This window comes from Neofelis nebulosa, chromosome 1 (assembly GCF_028018385.1).
Source record: "Neofelis nebulosa isolate mNeoNeb1 chromosome 1, mNeoNeb1.pri, whole genome shotgun sequence".
NCBI lineage: Eukaryota > Metazoa > Chordata > Mammalia > Carnivora > Felidae > Neofelis > Neofelis nebulosa.
The window spans coordinates 131,641,008-131,658,979 of NC_080782.1; the positions used below are offsets into that span (position 1 = coordinate 131,641,008).

General features: G+C 35.2%; 1 protein-coding gene across 4 annotated transcripts in view; it reads left to right on the plus strand.

Annotated features, from left to right (window-relative positions):
• FNIP1 (folliculin interacting protein 1) overlaps positions 1-17,972 on the plus strand; it is a 155,238-nt gene that overhangs the window by 63,072 nt on the left and 74,194 nt on the right. For all 4 annotated transcript variants that reach the window (XM_058717084.1, XM_058716846.1, XM_058716925.1 and 1 more), the window contains exon 2: positions 4,308-4,434. Coding sequence is in view for 3 of the 4 variants with exons in the window: in XM_058716846.1 (XP_058572829.1) it covers positions 4,308-4,434 (127 nt within the window). In the remaining variant the exon portion in view is untranslated. The remainder of the gene's footprint in view (positions 1-4,307; positions 4,435-17,972) is intronic.

The window sequence follows — 17,972 nt, forward strand, 5'->3', positions numbered from 1 at the left end:
TGTCTCTGCCGCTCCCCCACTTGTGCTGTCCCTTTCTCTCTCAAAATAAATAAATAAACAAAAAACAAAACAAAACTAAACAAAGATAAGTAAGCTTTCCCTATGGAGATCTCTCTTTCTAGTGGAAGAAAATGTGAACAGATAAAAAGTACAGTGTGGAAAATATTATTAGATTTCTAATCTAAAGTCATTGTAATCTCAGAAGTCAACAGCTAACTCTGCTGGTGGAATTACTAAAGAGCTTCCATAGAGGTGACATTTAAGCTAGATCTTTAAGAATGAGTGGGAGTTTTGCCAAGGTGGTTGAGGATATTTCAGGTGGAGGTAGTAACTCATACAAAGGTATGGAACTGTGAAATTGTGTGGTATGTTTTTGCACCTTTGAGATCATTGTGTTGATATTATGGGTAGCATGAAGGAAGTCTGGAAAGGTAGATCAGGGCCGGATTTTGGTCATTTTGACATCTAAGCAAAGGAATTTAGATTTTATTCTTTGTGTATCTTGAGATCACAGGGTGTTGGATGAATGAGATGGTGGCCACTGCTCATTCCAGCTCTGTTGGAATACTCTACATCTAGCAAAGCCTAAGTTTTCATTTTCTTCAGAACAGTTCATCCAGATATGCACTTAAAAAAAATGAATATACCTTACTGACTCACATAGCATTTCCTTACTACCACATTCTATCACAGTTTATTGATTGCTTGTTTTGATTTCTTTATTTCATCAGCTATTTATCTGAAGTTACCATGTCCATTTCTTTTTTACTTTGCTCTTGCTGTTTCTTGCTTCCACAGCAGGTTCTTACCTAACTTGCCCTAACCAGTGCTTGGCACTTGGTAGGCACATATTTGTATTGAATAAATGAATGAATTATTCATTCTGATAGTTTATATCTTAAACCTCTAGTGTCTTAAGTCTAGTATTCTACCCTATAATGATGGTTTTCTAGTCCTTGTCTTCCTGCCTCCCCCCATAGCTCTTCATATTATTTCAGCACTTTGACCTCACTGCCTTCATTTTCTTCTAATCTGTTAGCTTCCCCCCTCCTCACTTTCTTACCTAACGAGCCTAGATTTCACTGTCTATCATTCCAGGTATATTTTTGTCAGTGTTTTGTTCTATCTCCCAGGCTCCCCTTTGTTTTTGTCCTGTCTCCCTATCATAATCCTTGCCTTGGCTCAATCTGATCCAAATTCAAGAATAGGAGTGTTTGTTAGAAAAAATGACTTAACTGTGTAATTGGTGGCAGGTATATATTCATAGTCCTGAACATCATGTAGACTTCCTGAATTTCCCAGAAACCTTATGTTTCCTAGTCATCATAGTTTTCATTCCACATCACTGTTCTTCTCTATTTTACTCTCTACTTTTCCTGCATTTTACAACTTTTATTTCCCTTCATCTATTTTACAAAGAAATTAGAGCTCTTAGAATGAATTTTCTCAACATGTTACCTTTATATTTACAGTTCTTTCTATATGCATGTCCATCTTTGCCTCCTTTCTTTCCATCCTAGTGCATGGATTATCCTTTCTCCTGTTTGATGTGAATCCTTTCACCTGTAGTCTATATCTATCCAACTCTACTTCTTTGGAGGCTTTGCTGTATCCGTCATCATCTCTCTTCCACTTTATATTCATCATCATCAGTATGTAAATATGTCCACATGTGTCCTTTTTAATAACAAAAAAGCTGACCCTCCATGATTTCATGTCTTTATTTCCTTGACACTTATCCTAAATTCGGTATTTTCTCTGTTCCTATTCATTCTTCAATCCTCTGCAATCTGTTGAACTTCCTTAGAAGTGTCCTTGCCATGGTCCCCACAGACTTCTTTGTTCTGTAACTAGTGGGTGCTTTTTAGTGACTGCCCTGGTATTTCTTCTTCCTCCCGAAAATGTTCTTTCTAGTTTCCATAAGACCTCTTTCCTCTTACCTATATGTTGGTGTGTATTCTTTTATAGTTTCCTTTGCATAACAGCAAGCCACAGTTTGGTAAATCAGTTTTTTTTTTATTTTTATTGAAAAAAATTTTTTTAACGTTTATTTATTTTTGAGACAATGCGAGAGACAGAGTGCAAGCAGCGGAGGGGCAGACAGAGGGAGACACAGAATCTGAAGCAGGCTCCAGGCTCTGTGCTGTCAGTCCAGAGCCCGATGCCGGGCTCGAACTCATGAACCGTGAGATCATGACCTGAGCCAAAGTCAGATGCTTAACTGACTGAACCACTCAGGCACCCCGGTAAATCAGTTCTTAATACAGATGTTTACTAAGGATTAGACAGGAGAAAATTAAAATTGTATTTACTGTCAAGAATTTGGAATGAAGATATTTTATGTTGCCAGTTATGGGTCATTTAAGATGCATTAAGCGTTATGATTCTCTTAAGGAGGTGAAGGAACCCAGTCACGAGTTGTAACTGATGGATTGTGAGGAATTGACCGTTCATCCTGACATTAAGTAACAACAAACAGCCCCTGGAATAGCAGTTAGCAACTGTCCCATCAGGTGTATTGTATTCAGTTCACTGGACAGGTATCTTTACCATACAGTTCATTGTTTTCTCTTTTTCTCTCTTTTCCCTTATCTACTCATTTCTTTAATCTTTTTAAATTATGACAAAGAATGCATATGTAAACATACATAAACCAAAGAAGTGGCTTTTTTTAATGCTCTAGAGTGAATATTGATGTAAGCACTGTCCAGTCTAAAAATAAAACGTAGTGCCCAGTCTACCTGGTGTGTACCTTTCTGGTTATACCACCACCACCTCCAGCCTTATCCCCAGAGGTAACCACTCTCAAACTTTTGAAGGTATCCCTTCATTTTCCTTATAGTTTTAAAAACTAAATACGCATCTGTATGTAAAACTTAACCTGATTTAAACTTTGTGTAAATGGAAAAATACAGTAACTGTGTGTGTGTGTTTTGTGTGAGCATATCATTGTCTAATTTCTTTTACTCAGGGTTGATCTATGTTTTTGTCTATAGTTGAAGTTCATTCATTGTATTTATTGTGTCTGAATATATACATATATTCATAGTCTGAGTATACGATAATATGTTTATCCATTTTACTCTTGATGAACATTTGCATTGTTTCCATAACAGTGCTGTTATGAAGATTATTGTGTAATGGCATGGCACGGAATTGCTAGTAAAACTAAAAATCAGTTTTACTAGATTTTGTCTATTTATTATATATATTTTAAGGGGTGTCTGGGGGCTCGGTTGAGTGTCCAACTCTTGATTTCGACTCAGGTCATGATTTTCTGGTTCTGGGATTGAGCCTTGCATCAGGCTCAGCGCTGAGTGTGAAGCCTGTTTGAGAGTTTCCCTCTTTCTCTGCCCCTCCACTGCTCACACTGTCTCTCTCTCAAAATAAATAAATAAACTTTAAAAACATCAAAAAAGCTTGATTGGAAAGGCTCATCAGAGGAACATGGGAACTAAAGAGTTGGATATAGGAGTTTAGAAAAAGTCTACTTACCAGGGTGCCTGAGTGGCTCAGTTGGTTAAGTGTCTGACTTGATTTTGGCTTGGGTCATGATCTCACAATTGGTGAGTTTGAGCCCTGTCAGTGTGGAGCCTGCTTGGTATTCTCTTTCTCTCCTCTCTCTCTGCCCCTACCTCCACTTGCGCACATGCTCTCTGTCTCTCTCAAAATAAATAAACATAAAATAAAATAAAATAAAATAAAATAAAATAGTAAAATAAAGTAAAATAAAAAACTGTTCTCTAAGGAAATTGAGCCAGTTTTTATTCACACGAGCTTTATATGAGAATTTCAACTGCATTTGGTCATTCCTTATTTTTTTTTTTACTTGTTATTGTTTCTATAAGTAATTAGCTGCTGTTACTTAATCTGAAAACTGTTTCTATATTTATATATATTTTTACATTTATATATACATTTACATTTATATATAAAGAATCAGAATAAAAGTGTTTAAAAATGTGGGTTAGCATTAAGCCACCTGGGTCCATGCCATGAAACAATTTGTGTTTTCATTACATTAAGTGTAGCCATGTATTTTTATTAAGTTAACCATTTTTAGATTCATATGGGATGACTATATTTTATATACACTTCCTAGAACTTTTGTTTTTACTTTTTAATCTAAAATGTCATTGCCGTATGAGTTTTTAGTCCTAAACTAACTGATGGTATTTAATAGAAAGAACTGCTATATATTCTATAGCAATACCACAGCTTAGGGTTTTATTATATAGATTTTATTTCTAAGAATTTATGTGGAGTATTTATTAGAGTAACTAATGGATCTTTATTTTTCTTTGAAGTTGGCCTTTGCCAGAGTTTGATCCAAGCCAAATTCGACTGATTGTGTATCAAGACTGTGAAAGACGAGGGAGAAATGTCTTGTTTGACTCCAGTGTTAAGAGAAAAAATGAGGACATATCAGTATCGGTGAGCATCATTATTGGTTGAAATTTAATGTCACATATTATAATTCAAGAAAGAAGGAGTGAAATTTCAATTATGACACTTTTGTCGTTACAAAACATCTTTATCATATTTTAAAAATTTAGAGCTGTGATTTTGAAACATTTTAAAGGAAAAAACTTTATTATCATTCTAGCACCAGAGAACATTTTAATTTGATTATTTATTTTCCTACATAATTGTATTGTGAGATAGGACTAGAACTCCAGAGATCCTTATAGAGGATCTGGTCCAAACTCCCATCTTACAGTTGTGAGAAGTGTGACCTAGAGAGGTGAATTTATTTGTCTGAAAGAGCAAAGCATGTTAAATCTAGCCCTTAGTGCATGATATTTCCCTCTGCTCTACAGTTGTAAAAAGAGCACCTATTTTGTTAACTTTCGATGTCATATTTTGAAATATATTATGACTAGTTTAAGAGTAGTACATGGACATTCACTTGGTTGTCCTAGAAAATGTTAACCTTAAAAATAGATATGCTAGTTATTTTACTAGCAAAAGGTGGGTTTATTTGGGAATAAAAAAAATTGTACTCCGGGACAAATAAGCTGAAGCAAAACCATAGGTAAGTCTAAGGAACAAAGGAGAGACGTGCTTTTTTAAGGAGAAAAAGGGTAAGTTGGGAAGGTGGTTCAGAACAAAAAGTCCATTGGGGTAAACTGGGGAGTTTGAAGTGTCATGGCTTCTCATTGGTGGAGCTACCCGTGGGTGGCGGTGGGGTGAGAAGAATGAGGAACAACGCGTCTATTTCTTGGGTGGAGTAGTGGAGTACCATCCTCATGCAGGGTCAAGTGCCTGTAAGGTCAAGTCTGTCTCTTCCTGTTGAGTCTGCAGTTAGGTATGAGTGCTAGGGCATGAGCGCTACTCCTGCTGAACCCTCTGACTCCATTTTAGTGAGGTTTCCCATCCATTACGAATTTTCACAAAAACCTAGGTGATTGCTATTATCTTTACTTCTACTACTGCTAAAAACTCATTCTGTACATCTCTAATGTGGAAATCAAACCCTGGAACAGTGTTTTCTCCCTTCCTCAAAATTAATAATTTTCACTAACATTTTGCTAAATAACTGGAAACAAAATGCTTTGGGAAAGCTTTTCCTAGAATTGTCTGTTAAAGCCAACAAATACTCATTTTTTGAGACTTAGGAGTTTATATTTGAGATTTTGTGTTATTAAAAATATTTGATATATTGGCCATAGTCTGTTTTATTTACAACTTCATCCTCAGCATCCACTACAGTGGCATATAATAGAAACTTGACTAATTTTTGAGTTAATTTCATTGCCGTGTTTTACAATGTCCCTTCTAATTACTAACACATTTCTCAGTTTTCTGGAGATGGTGCTTTGTTTAGATTTTTTAGCCATTCTTTGGATACTTTTTTCAATCTGATTCGAAAAGAGCATTGCAGAATGTTCTTAAAATATTGCTTATTTGTGCAAATAACTAAGGATTTATAAGTACTAGGCACTTGGAGATTTAGCAGTCTTTGCTCCTTGGTACCTACAATAAGGTATCCTTTTAGGGGAAGTAGACACTGAACAAATAAGTACACAAATAAATAATACCAAATTGTGATTAAGTGCTGTGAATGAAACACACAGAATGCTTATGAGATTCCCTAGGAAGGGAACCAGTTTTCCTCATTTTGGATGTAGGGATATTAAGAGGTCTCATTGAGGAAGTGAAATTCCAGCTGACATCTGAAGAAACCCAAGGCATGGAATAGGGGAAGAATATTCCTGGTAGAAGGACTTGCAAATGCAGACTACAAAGTGACTTAGAAGCTTCGTGAATTGAAGGAACTAAAAGAATGTCAGTCTGGATTGATAGCAAGTAGTATGTAAAGTAGCTAGAGATGAAATTGGAGAGAGAAAGACAGCAGGAGCCAGAGTATTTAGGGCTTTATCAGTCTCTGGGTTAGAAATTTAGATTAAGTTCTAAATGGAGAGGGAAGCCACTACCAGAATCTTTTTAACATTTCAAAAAATCATTTTGGTAGAGAGCCCAGATATAAACCCATGCATATATAATCAATTACTCTATGACAAAGGAGCCAAGAATATACAAGGGAGAAAGGACGGTCTCTTCAGTAAATGTTGGGAAAACTGCACAGTCACATACAAAAGAATGAAACTAGACCACTATCTAACACTGTACACAAAAACTGACTCCAGATGGATTAAAGACTTAAACATAAGACCTGGAAGCATAAAACTCCTAAAAGAAAACATGGGCAGTGACTACTGATGGGAGAAAATATTTACAAGTCTTATATCCAATAAGGGGTTAAAATCCAAAAAATATAAGGAACTCAATAGCAAAAAACAAAAACAAAACAGAAAAAACAATAAACCAGTGCAATTAAGAAATGGACACAAGATTTGTATAGAATTTTTCCAAAGAAGACATACGAGTGGCCAGTAGTACAGGGAAAGGTGCTCAGCATCATTAATCATCAGGGAAATGCAAATCAAAACCACAGTGAAATATTGTCTCACACTTGTCAGAATGGCTATTTTTAAAAAGCAAGAGGGGCGCCTGGTTGGTTCAGTTGGTTAAGTGTCCGACTTCAACTCTGGTCATGAACTTGTAGTTTGTGAGTTCGAGCCCCGTGTCAGGCTCGCTGCCGACCGCTCAGAGCCTAGAGCCTGGAGCCTGCTTCCGATTCTGTGTCTCCTTCTCTGTCTGCCCCTCCCCTGCTCACGCTGTTTCTCTCTCTCTCCCTCTCAAAAATAAATAAAGATTAAAATTTAAAAAATAACAAGTGTTGTTGAGGGTGTAGAGAAAACGGAACTCTTGTGAACTGTTTGTGGGAATGTAAATTGGTGTAGCCACTATGGAAAACAGTAGGGGGATCCTTAAAAAATTACAAATAGAACTACCATGTTATCTAACAATTCTGTTATTGCATATTTACCCAGTGAAAACACTTCAAAAAGATAAATGCACCCTATGTTTATTGTAGCATTATATACAATAGCCAAGACATGAAAGCAACCAAAGTTTACATCATTGGATGAATGAAAGAAAATGTGTTAACATAAAATAGAAGATACTTTTGCCATTTGTGACAGCATGGATAGATCTTGAGGGCATTATTCTAAGTAAAATAAGTCAGATAGAGATAAATACTTTATGATTTTGCTTATATGTAGAATCCCAAAAAAAAGATTAAAGTCCTAAATAGAGATAACAGGAAGTGGTTGCCAGAGGGAGAGGGTGGGAAGTGGGCAAAATGGGTCAAAGGGGTCAAAAGGTACAAACTCCCAGTTATAAAATAAGTCACGGGGATGTAATGTCCAGAATGGTGATTATCTTTAAAAATATTGTCTTGTGTATTTGAAAGTTGTTAAAAGAGTAAAAGTTATCATCACACGAAAAAAAATTGGTGTCTGTGTATATTGATGGATGTTAACTAGATTTATTGTGGAGGTAATTTTGCAGTATCTAAAAAAATCATTATGTTGTACACCAGAAACTAATATAATGTTATATGTCAGTTACCTCTCAGTTTAAAAGATACAGTGAAAAAAATCAGTTGCTGCTGTTAGGAGAATGGCTGGATGTGGGGGATGAGGGAGAAGGAAGTGTTTGGTGAATCCAACAGTTTGGTTTGAATAGTTGAATAATGAGATATAGCCTTATAGTGACAGAATTGTGGATGGTTAGACAGTTGAAATCTAAGGTTGCATATGTGATAAGCATGTCTTCTTTGTATTTAGACTGCTGATAGCTCAGCAGAACTAGACTGAGGCTGACAGATTGATAATTGATTGATATATATTACTTTGATTTTTTAAGGAAGTATTTATTGAGAGTTTTCTTTGCTTGATAGTGTTCCACTGCATTGTAGCATAGGACCTCTCATTTATTATTTATCTTGATTAATGCTTATTCATTGTGTGTTTTTTCAGCATTATTACTTTTTTTCTTACGCAGCCTTGTGAGTCTTGACTCCTGCTGTTACTTGAACCCTCCCTCCCACTTTTTCTGGAATGATGCTTTATTGGTTCTTGTTAGTCTTCTCTCTTGCTGATGTCTTTCACGGTTAACTTTTTTCTTTGCAGACATTCACAAAGCCCCTTTATACAACACCAGCAAAATGATTATCCTTTTACTTTCTCCTTCATGTCTGTGTCGTCTTTTTCTTTTTCTGACTCTTCATTCTTAGCATCAGTTGCTGTCTCAGTCTCTCTGCCTCACCTTCAGGCTGTCTATCCTTTCTGTCCCCTGGTCTCCTTAATGTCTCTTCTTGGTTTGCTTCATGTCTCTTGGTCTTTTCTCTCTCTCTATGTCTCGGTATTAATCTGTCTGCTGTCTCTAATCTCATACCACCCACTCATTCCTCATTTTTCTGAAATTTTCCTGTAAGCCTACTACTTAAAAAACAAACAAACAAAAAACACAAAACTGTTCTTGGTGTGCCTGTGTGTGAAACAGTCATTTAAGCATTTGACTCTTCATTTCAGCTTAGGTCATCATCTCACAGTTCATGAGACTGAGCCCCACCTTGGGCTCTGTGCTGACAGTGCGGAACCTGCTTGGGATTCTCTCTCTCCCTCTCTCTTTGTGCCTCCCCTGTTCATGTATGTACACACTTTCTCTCTCAAAATAAATAAACATTAAAAAAAAGTTAAAAAACCTGTTCTCTGGGTGCATGGGTGGCTCAGTCACTTAAGCATCCAACTGTTGAGCTCAGGTCATGATCTCACGGTCCTAAGACCGAACCCTGAGTTGGGCTCTGTACTGAGCATAGAGCCTTCTTAAGATTCTCTCCACACTCTTTCATGCACGCTTACATTGCACTCTCTTTCTTTCTCTCTCTCAAAAAGACCCCAACAAAAACCCCAAAAAACCAATAAACCTTGAAAAACTAAAACTCAAACTTCTCTAGACTCACTGGTGACTAGAAATCAAACAGCCTTGAATATCTCCAGTCTCTCTTGGCTTCATATGTCCTCATCCTACGTGCCATTTCCCTAGATGAAGATTTATCTACTTTCAGGGTTCATTTTATCAGAACTTTATGACTCCTTTCTTTTTTTTTTTTTTTTTAAATTTTTTTTTCAACGTTTTTTATTTATTTTTTGAGACAGAGAGAGACAGAGCATGAACGGGGGAGGGGCAGAGAGAGAGGGAGACACAGAATCGGAAACAGGCTCTGAGCCATCAGCCCAGAGCCTGACGCGGGGCTCGAACTAACGGACCGCGAGATCGTGACCTGGCTGAAGTCGGACGCTTAACCGACTGCGCCACCCAGGCACCCCTGTGATTCCTTTCTGATTCTTCTAGGTATATTCCTTTTCTCTTCTATCAAAATTCTCATAATCCTTTAGTCATAGTTTGTTCATAGACTTCTATATTATAGCTATATCTTTATGCACATTCATTATTAGTTGGGAAAGAAAGAAAGTAAAAAATTCATCTGTTATTTACCTTAGTTTCCTAAACTGCCCACTGCCTCACATGTGGTAAGAAGTACTCAGGATGTGATTTGATCAATTTTAGTTATAGTTAGGAAGTTTATTATCAAAATCCTGTAAATACTTTCATGAAGATTTTATATGTTCCTTTTGAATACTGTGAATCACATCAAAATACTCATTGTTTCCTCCAAATTGCAAGCTGTTTGAATCTTTAAGTGATTTTTAAAAATCTACAATTACTGTACCTTTGGAACTTCAAATCATGTGGGCTCTACATAGGCAAAGAAGGACTGTGTGAGTAAATGATATATATTTTTTTACTTCTTACAGAATATTTGAGTCCATACATAATGAGATAGTTTAGACATTAGCAGTTTGCTGAATAAAGGTAAATCATTCAACCTTGTCTTTGCAGAGCAACATTCTATTTTCATATGATAAATACTGAAGTCACTTCTCCTATCCTTCCTCTTTCTTAGTTTAAAACAGTCTACCAAAGATAAGGATTACAAATATTAATTTGGACATGTGTTTTTACCAGAAATTTTATTGAGAAAGTTCTCTCTTAAAATTGAGAAAATAATACCATAATTTATAAATGGAGAATTAAATTTTATAGTGTGAGTCATACGAAATTGCTTTACTCTGTTCCCTTTACCAAAAAGAAATTAACATTTTCCAATTTGGAAGCAGCTTTGGGAGACAGCATTTTCCAATTTGGTTTTGGGTTAGGACATGATCTCACGGTTGTGAGATCAAGCCCTGCATTGGGTTTCACACTGGGAGTGGAGCCTGCTTGGGATTTGCTCTCTCCTTTTCCCTCTCACACTTGCATGCATGCCTAAATACACTCAATCTCTCAAAAAAAAAAAAAAAAAAAAATGAGCACTGTAAAAATACTTAATGAGGTCCCTTTAAATAAAACACATGACAGATAGTTTTCTTTGTAAAGGTGATTCACTTTATTCACTTTATTGAGTATTTTTTATTTAGGATGGGAGGGGGAAAGGCAGGTAATATTTTCACAATGGCATACTGATTCATATCTGGATTTGGTTGAACCAAGGAATTCTCTATGAAGAGCATGGCAGCACCTTAGATGGATAAACAGATTTTTCTATATTTCCATGCAAAGAAAATACTGTCTCTTTAGAATATATTTAATGGGTTTAATGGGAAAATGAGGGAACTGTGTATTTTGTCTTTTTAATTTTGTGACTTATAAATTACATGAATGCTTTGATTTTGTGTTAGAAATTAAAGTACTTTGCATGCTAAAATGTCTTATAATGTTAAAATTATATTGATCAGTGTATAGCTTTTCAGAACATGTGTATTTCAGCTTTATTATATTTTTTGAAAATGACTATTGAACTGTAAAGATTAAAATGAATACATTCAATGATTTTAATAAAGTAACTCACTTTGTAAAAGAATTATTTTTATTTTTTGTTTTTTACATTCAGTCCTCAGACCTTATTCATTTTATAGCTGAAATATAAAAATCACTGTGATGTCGTTTCTTTGAACACTGATGTAGCCAAATGTGTCCTGTGTGATTTCATCCTGTGATACTCTCCTTATCCTGGACATTGTTTTTGTTTTAATGATAATGTAATGCTATTTCTTGAGTTCTCAGTAAAATGATATGATCATTTACATGCTTTAGCTTTTAATCATTATATTCAAGTATAAAATTGTATAGCAAATGCACGTAAGTTTGGAAAGGTGAACACAAATTACAGTGTATGAGTTTTGTACATATTGAAGCATTGTATAAGTACTAATAGTTGAGTCTTAATTATGAGACCAAATTTGGAACATTGGATTTTAGGTCGTTGGAGCTATAAAAAAGGTAATATACAGGAATCAGCAAGCTCCATATATACTTACAGGTTTCAGTTAGATGATATGAAGGTAGCTAAGACAACATTTAAAATAGCAACTTAAAAAAGTGCCTTGCATAAATTAAAAAAAAAAACAAACAAAAAACAATTTTGCTTTCAGAACTTTAAAAGTCTCCAAAAGTATATAGAATCTTACTCGAGCAAATGGAAAGGCAAAATATATTTTTGGGTAATACTCACTGTCCTAAAGTTGTCCATTCTCTCTAAGTTGCTTTGTAAAATAATGCAATCCCAATAAAAAAAGACCATCCTTTTTTGGTTTGTTTGTTTTTGGTGGAGGGCATTGTGTGGAACTAGGCAGAGGAATCTGAAGTTCAAATGGAAAAAAAATAAGCAGTAACTGGTTGGAAAAAAAAGGACAGTAAGGATGAGCTAACTGTACCAGATTTGCAAAAATACTTTAAGTTTCAGTAATTAAAACAGTGTGTAATTGGCACACTAATAGGCAAAGAGATTAACAGAGTAAGATAAAGAAACACAAATAGATCCACATACACACAGGTATTTAGTATATGATAAAGACATCATCTTAAATCAATAAAGATCAGTAAATGGTATTGAGTCACATAACTAGAGTAAAGATAAATTTGGATTTGTACTTCAAGTATATTAGACATAATAATGTAAAAAAAAGTAAAACTACAGTATTACACAGGAAAATGTGAGTTCCTATTTTTTTTGTGGAATGAAGGAGACTTTTCTAACTATGACTTAAAATACAGGGGCCATAAAGTAAAGGACTCATAACTTTGACAACCATTACACATGTAATAGGATTTATATTTTCATTCCTAATAAAGGAAACAAAAATGAAAAGTATACTGTGATTTTTGTTCTTTCCTTTTAGATTGGCAAAAACTCAGATGTTTAATCATGATACTTTGCTGTAAAAGTGAATGAGTAAAGTGATACAATCTCCATGGAGTTAATCTTGCAGTGTCTACTAATATTATATCTATTTTTGCTTTCTTTTGTTGTTTTATTTACATTTGATTTATTCCCTGCCACACACAAAGGATGTAAATTGCCTTCCAAAATGTATAAAATGTAAGAAGAGTACATTTTATTTATTTATTTAGTAAATTTTATTTATTGAGAAAGAGAGAGGGAGGGGCAGAAAGAAGAGACAGAGAGAATCCCAAACAAGCTCTGCATTGCTAGCACAGAACCTGATGCAGGGCTCAATCTCACCAACTGTGAGATTATGACCTGAGCTGAAATCAAGAGTGGGATGCTTAACCATCTGAGCCTCCTAGGCGCCTGAAGAAGAGTACATTGTAAATAGGTAAGAAAAATAAGAAAAGGAGTAATTAAGGTGAAGCCTATTATTTTTATATTATCATCATGACATCAAGTAATTAATGGTTCAGAGTATGAGAAACTCAGTGATCCAAAGAGGATGAAGAAACAGTTCCTAAAATAGTAATCTATTATATGAAGATAAGGTACTGCACAAGAGTTTATCAGTTATAATAAGCTCTTTCATAATTTCTTACCATAGCACGATATTGTGGGGAAAAAACATTGACTTTGAAATCATAGTCCCAATCCCCCCCCCCACCCAGCTTTATTGCAATATAGTAGACATACAGCATTGTGTAAGTGTAAGGTATACAGTGTAGTTATTTTATGTATGTGTATATGGAAAAGAGATTGTCACAGTAAAGTAAGTTATCACATCTATCATGTCACACAGAATTCTTATGCGTGTTTGTGATGAGAACTTTTCAGATTTACTCTCTTGGCAACTTTTGTACTGTTAACTATAGTCACCATGCTGTACATTACATTCTCAGAACTTAACTCATTCTTTATCTAGAAGTTTGTACAGAGTTCCAGCTTGGAATCTATGCATACTGTGGTGATGATAATACCTACCTCAAAGGATTATTGTACAGAAAAATTAGACAATGTATGTAAGGCCCCAAACATAGGCACCAGGCAAATTGTACCTTTCTTTTTTAAATTCAATTCTGTTCACAGAAAAATAGAGCTAACTAAAATTTAGGTCATGGGAATGAACAGATTTTTAGAGTAGGAAGAAATTCTATTGATGGTCCTATCCAGTGATTGTCTGTGCATGACAGTGTCCTGGGGCACTTGTTAAAAATACAGATTCTGAGTCTGTATCCCCAGAGATTCTTTTTTTCTTTTTTTAATTTTAATTCCAGTATAGTTAACATATAGTGTTGTATTAGTTTCAAGTGAATAAAATGGTTCTTCAGTAGTTCTATACACTACTTAATGCCCATCATTATAAATGTACTTTTAATCCCCTTCATTTATTTCACTCATTCCTGACCTCATATCTGGTAACCATCAATTTTCTATAGTTTAGAATTTTTTTTGTCTTTTTTTTCTTTGTTCATTTGTTTCTTAAATTACACGTTTGAGTGAAATCATATGGTATTTGTCTTTCTCTGACTTATTTCATTTAGCATTATACTCCCTAGAGTATAATAATCCCATTTATTATGTTATTGCAAATGGCAAGATTTCATTCTTTTTTATGACTGAATATTTCCTAATGTGTATATCTCCCTCACATCGTCTCTAGCCATTCATCTATTGATGGACACTTGAGCTGCTTCCATAATTTGGCTATTATAAATAATGGTGCAATAAACACAGGGTGCATTTATCTTTTTGAATTCGTGTTTTTGTATTTTTTGGGTAAATACCCAGTAGTGGAGTTACTGGATCATATGGCATTTCTGTTTTTAATTTTTTGAGGAACATCCATACTGGTTTTTCCACAGTGGTTTCACCAGTTGGCATTCCCACAAACAGCGCACAAGGGGTTCCATTCTCTGCATCTTTGTCAACCTTTCTTGTTTTTTGTTTTTTTAATTTTAGCCATTCTTACAGGTGTAAGAGATATTTCATTATGCTTTTGATTTGCATTTCCCTGATGATTAGTGATGTGGAACACCTTTTCATGTGTCTTTTGGCCATCTGTATGTCTTCTTTGCAGAAATGTTTGTTCACGTCTTATGCTCATTTTTAATTGGATTGTGTGTTTTTTGGTGTTGAGTTGTATAAGTTCTTTTTATATTTTGGATACTGACCCTTTATCATAGAAGTCATTTGCAAATATCTTCTCCCATTCCATAGGCTTTTTAAAAATTTTGTTGTTTCCTTTGCTGTGCAAAATATTTTTATTTTGATGTAGTCCCAATAATTTATTTTTGCTTTTCTTTCCCTTGAAATAGAAAAATGCTGCTATGGCTGATGTCAGTTTACTGCCTGTGCACTCTTCTAGGATTTTTATGGTTTCTTGTGTCACGTTTAGGTCTTTAATCCATTTTCAGTTTATTTTTGTGTATTATGTAAGAAAGTGGTCCAGTTTCATTCTTTTGCTTGTAGCTGTCCATTTTTCCCAACACAGTTTGTTGGAAAGAGAGTCTTGTTCCCACTGCATATTCTTTCTCCTTTGTTGATGATGAAATTACTGTATCATTTTGGGGTTATTTCTGGGCTCTCTGTTCTGTTCCGTTCATCTTTGTGTCTATTTTTATGACAATACTATACTGTTTTGATTACTACAGCTTTGTAATATATGTTAAAATCTAGGATTGTGACACCTCCAGTTTTATTTTTCTTTTTCAAGACTGCTTTGGGTATTCAGGGTCTTCTGTGGTTCCATACAAATTGTAGGATGTGTGTTGTAATTCTGTGAAAAATGCTGTTGCTATTTTGGTAGAAAGTGCATTAAAACTGTAGATTGCTTTGGGTAGTGTGGCTGTTTTAACAGTATTTGTTCTTCCAATCCATAACCGTGGAATACCTTTCCATTTGTTTGTGTCGTCTTCAATTTCTCTAATCATTGTGTTACAGTTTTCAATCTTCATTTATTTTTGAGAAGGAGAGAGAGAGAGAGACAGCATGAGCAGGGGAGGGAGCAGAGGAGGGGCAGAGAGAGAGGGAGACACAGAATCCAAAGCAGGCTCCAGGCTCTGAACCACCAGCACAGAGCCTGATGTGGGGCTTGAACTCATGAACGGTGAGATCATGACCTGAGCTGAAGTTGGACATTTAACCGACTGAGCCACCCAGGTGCCCCTTGTGTTACAGTTCTCAGAGAACAGGTCTTTCATCTCCTTGGTGAAATTTATTACTTGGTATTTTATTATTTTTGGTGCAGTTGTAAATGGGATTGTTTTTTTACTTGACCTTTTGGCTGCTTTATTATTAGTGTATACAAATGCAATGGATTTCTGTGTATTGATTTTGTATCCTGCAACTTTACTGAATTCATTAATCAGTTCTGGTAGTCTTTTGGTGAAGTCTTCAGAGTTTTATATATATATATATATATATATATATATATATATATATATATATATATAGTATAATTAGTGAAAAGTTTTACCTGCAATTACTGAAAGTTTTACTTCTTTCTTACCAATTTGGATGCCTTTTTTGTTGTTGTTGTCTCATTGCTGTGAGTGGGACTTCCAATACTATGTTGAATAAAAGTGTTGAGAGTAGACATCCTTGTCTTGTTCTTGATCTTAGGGAAAGGGCTCTCAGTTTTTCATGATTGAGTATGACATTAGTTGTGGATTTTTCATATATGGCTTTTACTATGTTTCCTTTAAACGTCCTTTGTTGAGAGTTTTTATCATGAATGAATGGTGTGCTTTGTCACTTTTTTTTTTTTGTATCTATTGAAATGATCATATGGTTTTTATGCTTTCTTTTGCTAATGTGAAGTATCACATTGATTGATTGATTTGTGAATATTGAACCACCTTTGCAACCCAGAAATAAATCCCCCTTGATTCTGGTGGATGATTTTTTTAATGTATTGTTGAATTTGGTTTACTGGTGTTTTGTTGAGAAATTTTGCATCTGTGTTCATCAGGGATATTGGCCTGTAGTTCTCTTTTTTAGTAGTGTCTTTATCTGGTTTGGGTATCAAGGCAATGCTGGCCTCATAGGATGAATTTGGAAACTTTTCTTCCTCTTCTATGTTTTGTAATAGTTTGAGAAGAATAGGTATTAACTCTTTTTTAAATGTTTAGTAAAATTCACCTGTGAAGTCATGTGGTCCTGAACTTTTGTTTGTGAGGAGTTTTCTGATTACCAATAAAACTTCATTGCTGGTATTGGTCTGTGCACATTTTCTGTTTCTTCCTGATTCAGTTTTGGGATGTTATGTGTATCTAGGAATTTTCCATTTTTGATTAGTCTGGCCAGGTATTGTTGATCTTTTCAAAGAAGCAGCTCCTGGTTTCATTGGTGTGTTCTATTGTTTTTTTAGTTTCTATTTTGTTTATTTCTTCTCTAATACTGTATTTTTTATTATATCCTTTTATATCCTATTATATTCTTTCTTCCTTTACTATATCCTTTCTTCTACTGGTTTTGGGTTTTATTTGTTGCTCTTTTTGTAGCTTCATTAGGTGTAAGGTTAGATTGTTTATTTTAGATTCTTCTTGCTTCTTGAGGTAGGCCTGTATTGCTGAACCTCTTTTATTGTTTACCATTGTGCTTTCATTTTCATTTGTCTCCATGTATTTTTTACATTTCCTCTGATTTTTTTTTTTTTCCCAGAGAGAGTGAGAAGGCACATACACACATTAAGGGAGGGGCAGAGCAAGAGAGAGAGAATCCTAAGCAGGCTCCACTCCCAGCGTGGAGCCCAATGCAGGGTTCGATCTCATGACCATGAGATCATTACCTAAGCTGAAACCAAGAGTCAGATACTTAACTGACTAAGCCACCCAGGCGTCCTTTCATTTCCTTTTTGATTTCTCAGTTGACCCATGAATTGTTTAGTAGCATGTTATTTAACCTCCATCTATTGTGTTTTTTCCAGACATTTTCTTGTGGTTGATTTTTTAGTTTCATAGTGTTGTGGTCAGAAAAGATACATGGAATGACTTTGATCTTTTTGAATTTGTTGAGACTTACTCTGTACCCTCACATACGATCTATTCTGGAGAATGTTCTGTGTGCACTTGAATGTGTATTGTGCTGCAGGGACCTTTGCCTGTGTTATCCTCTGAAGCTTTTATTGGTGAGTGGAGCCTGTAGTCAGACCAGGCCCACTGCTAGAGTCTAGTTTGAACTGGTGTGTGTGGTTGTCTTCCTCTCTCCTTGTGCAGGAGTCACTTTGACGTGGTCCTGGCCCCTTACCAAGCTGCTTGCATACTCT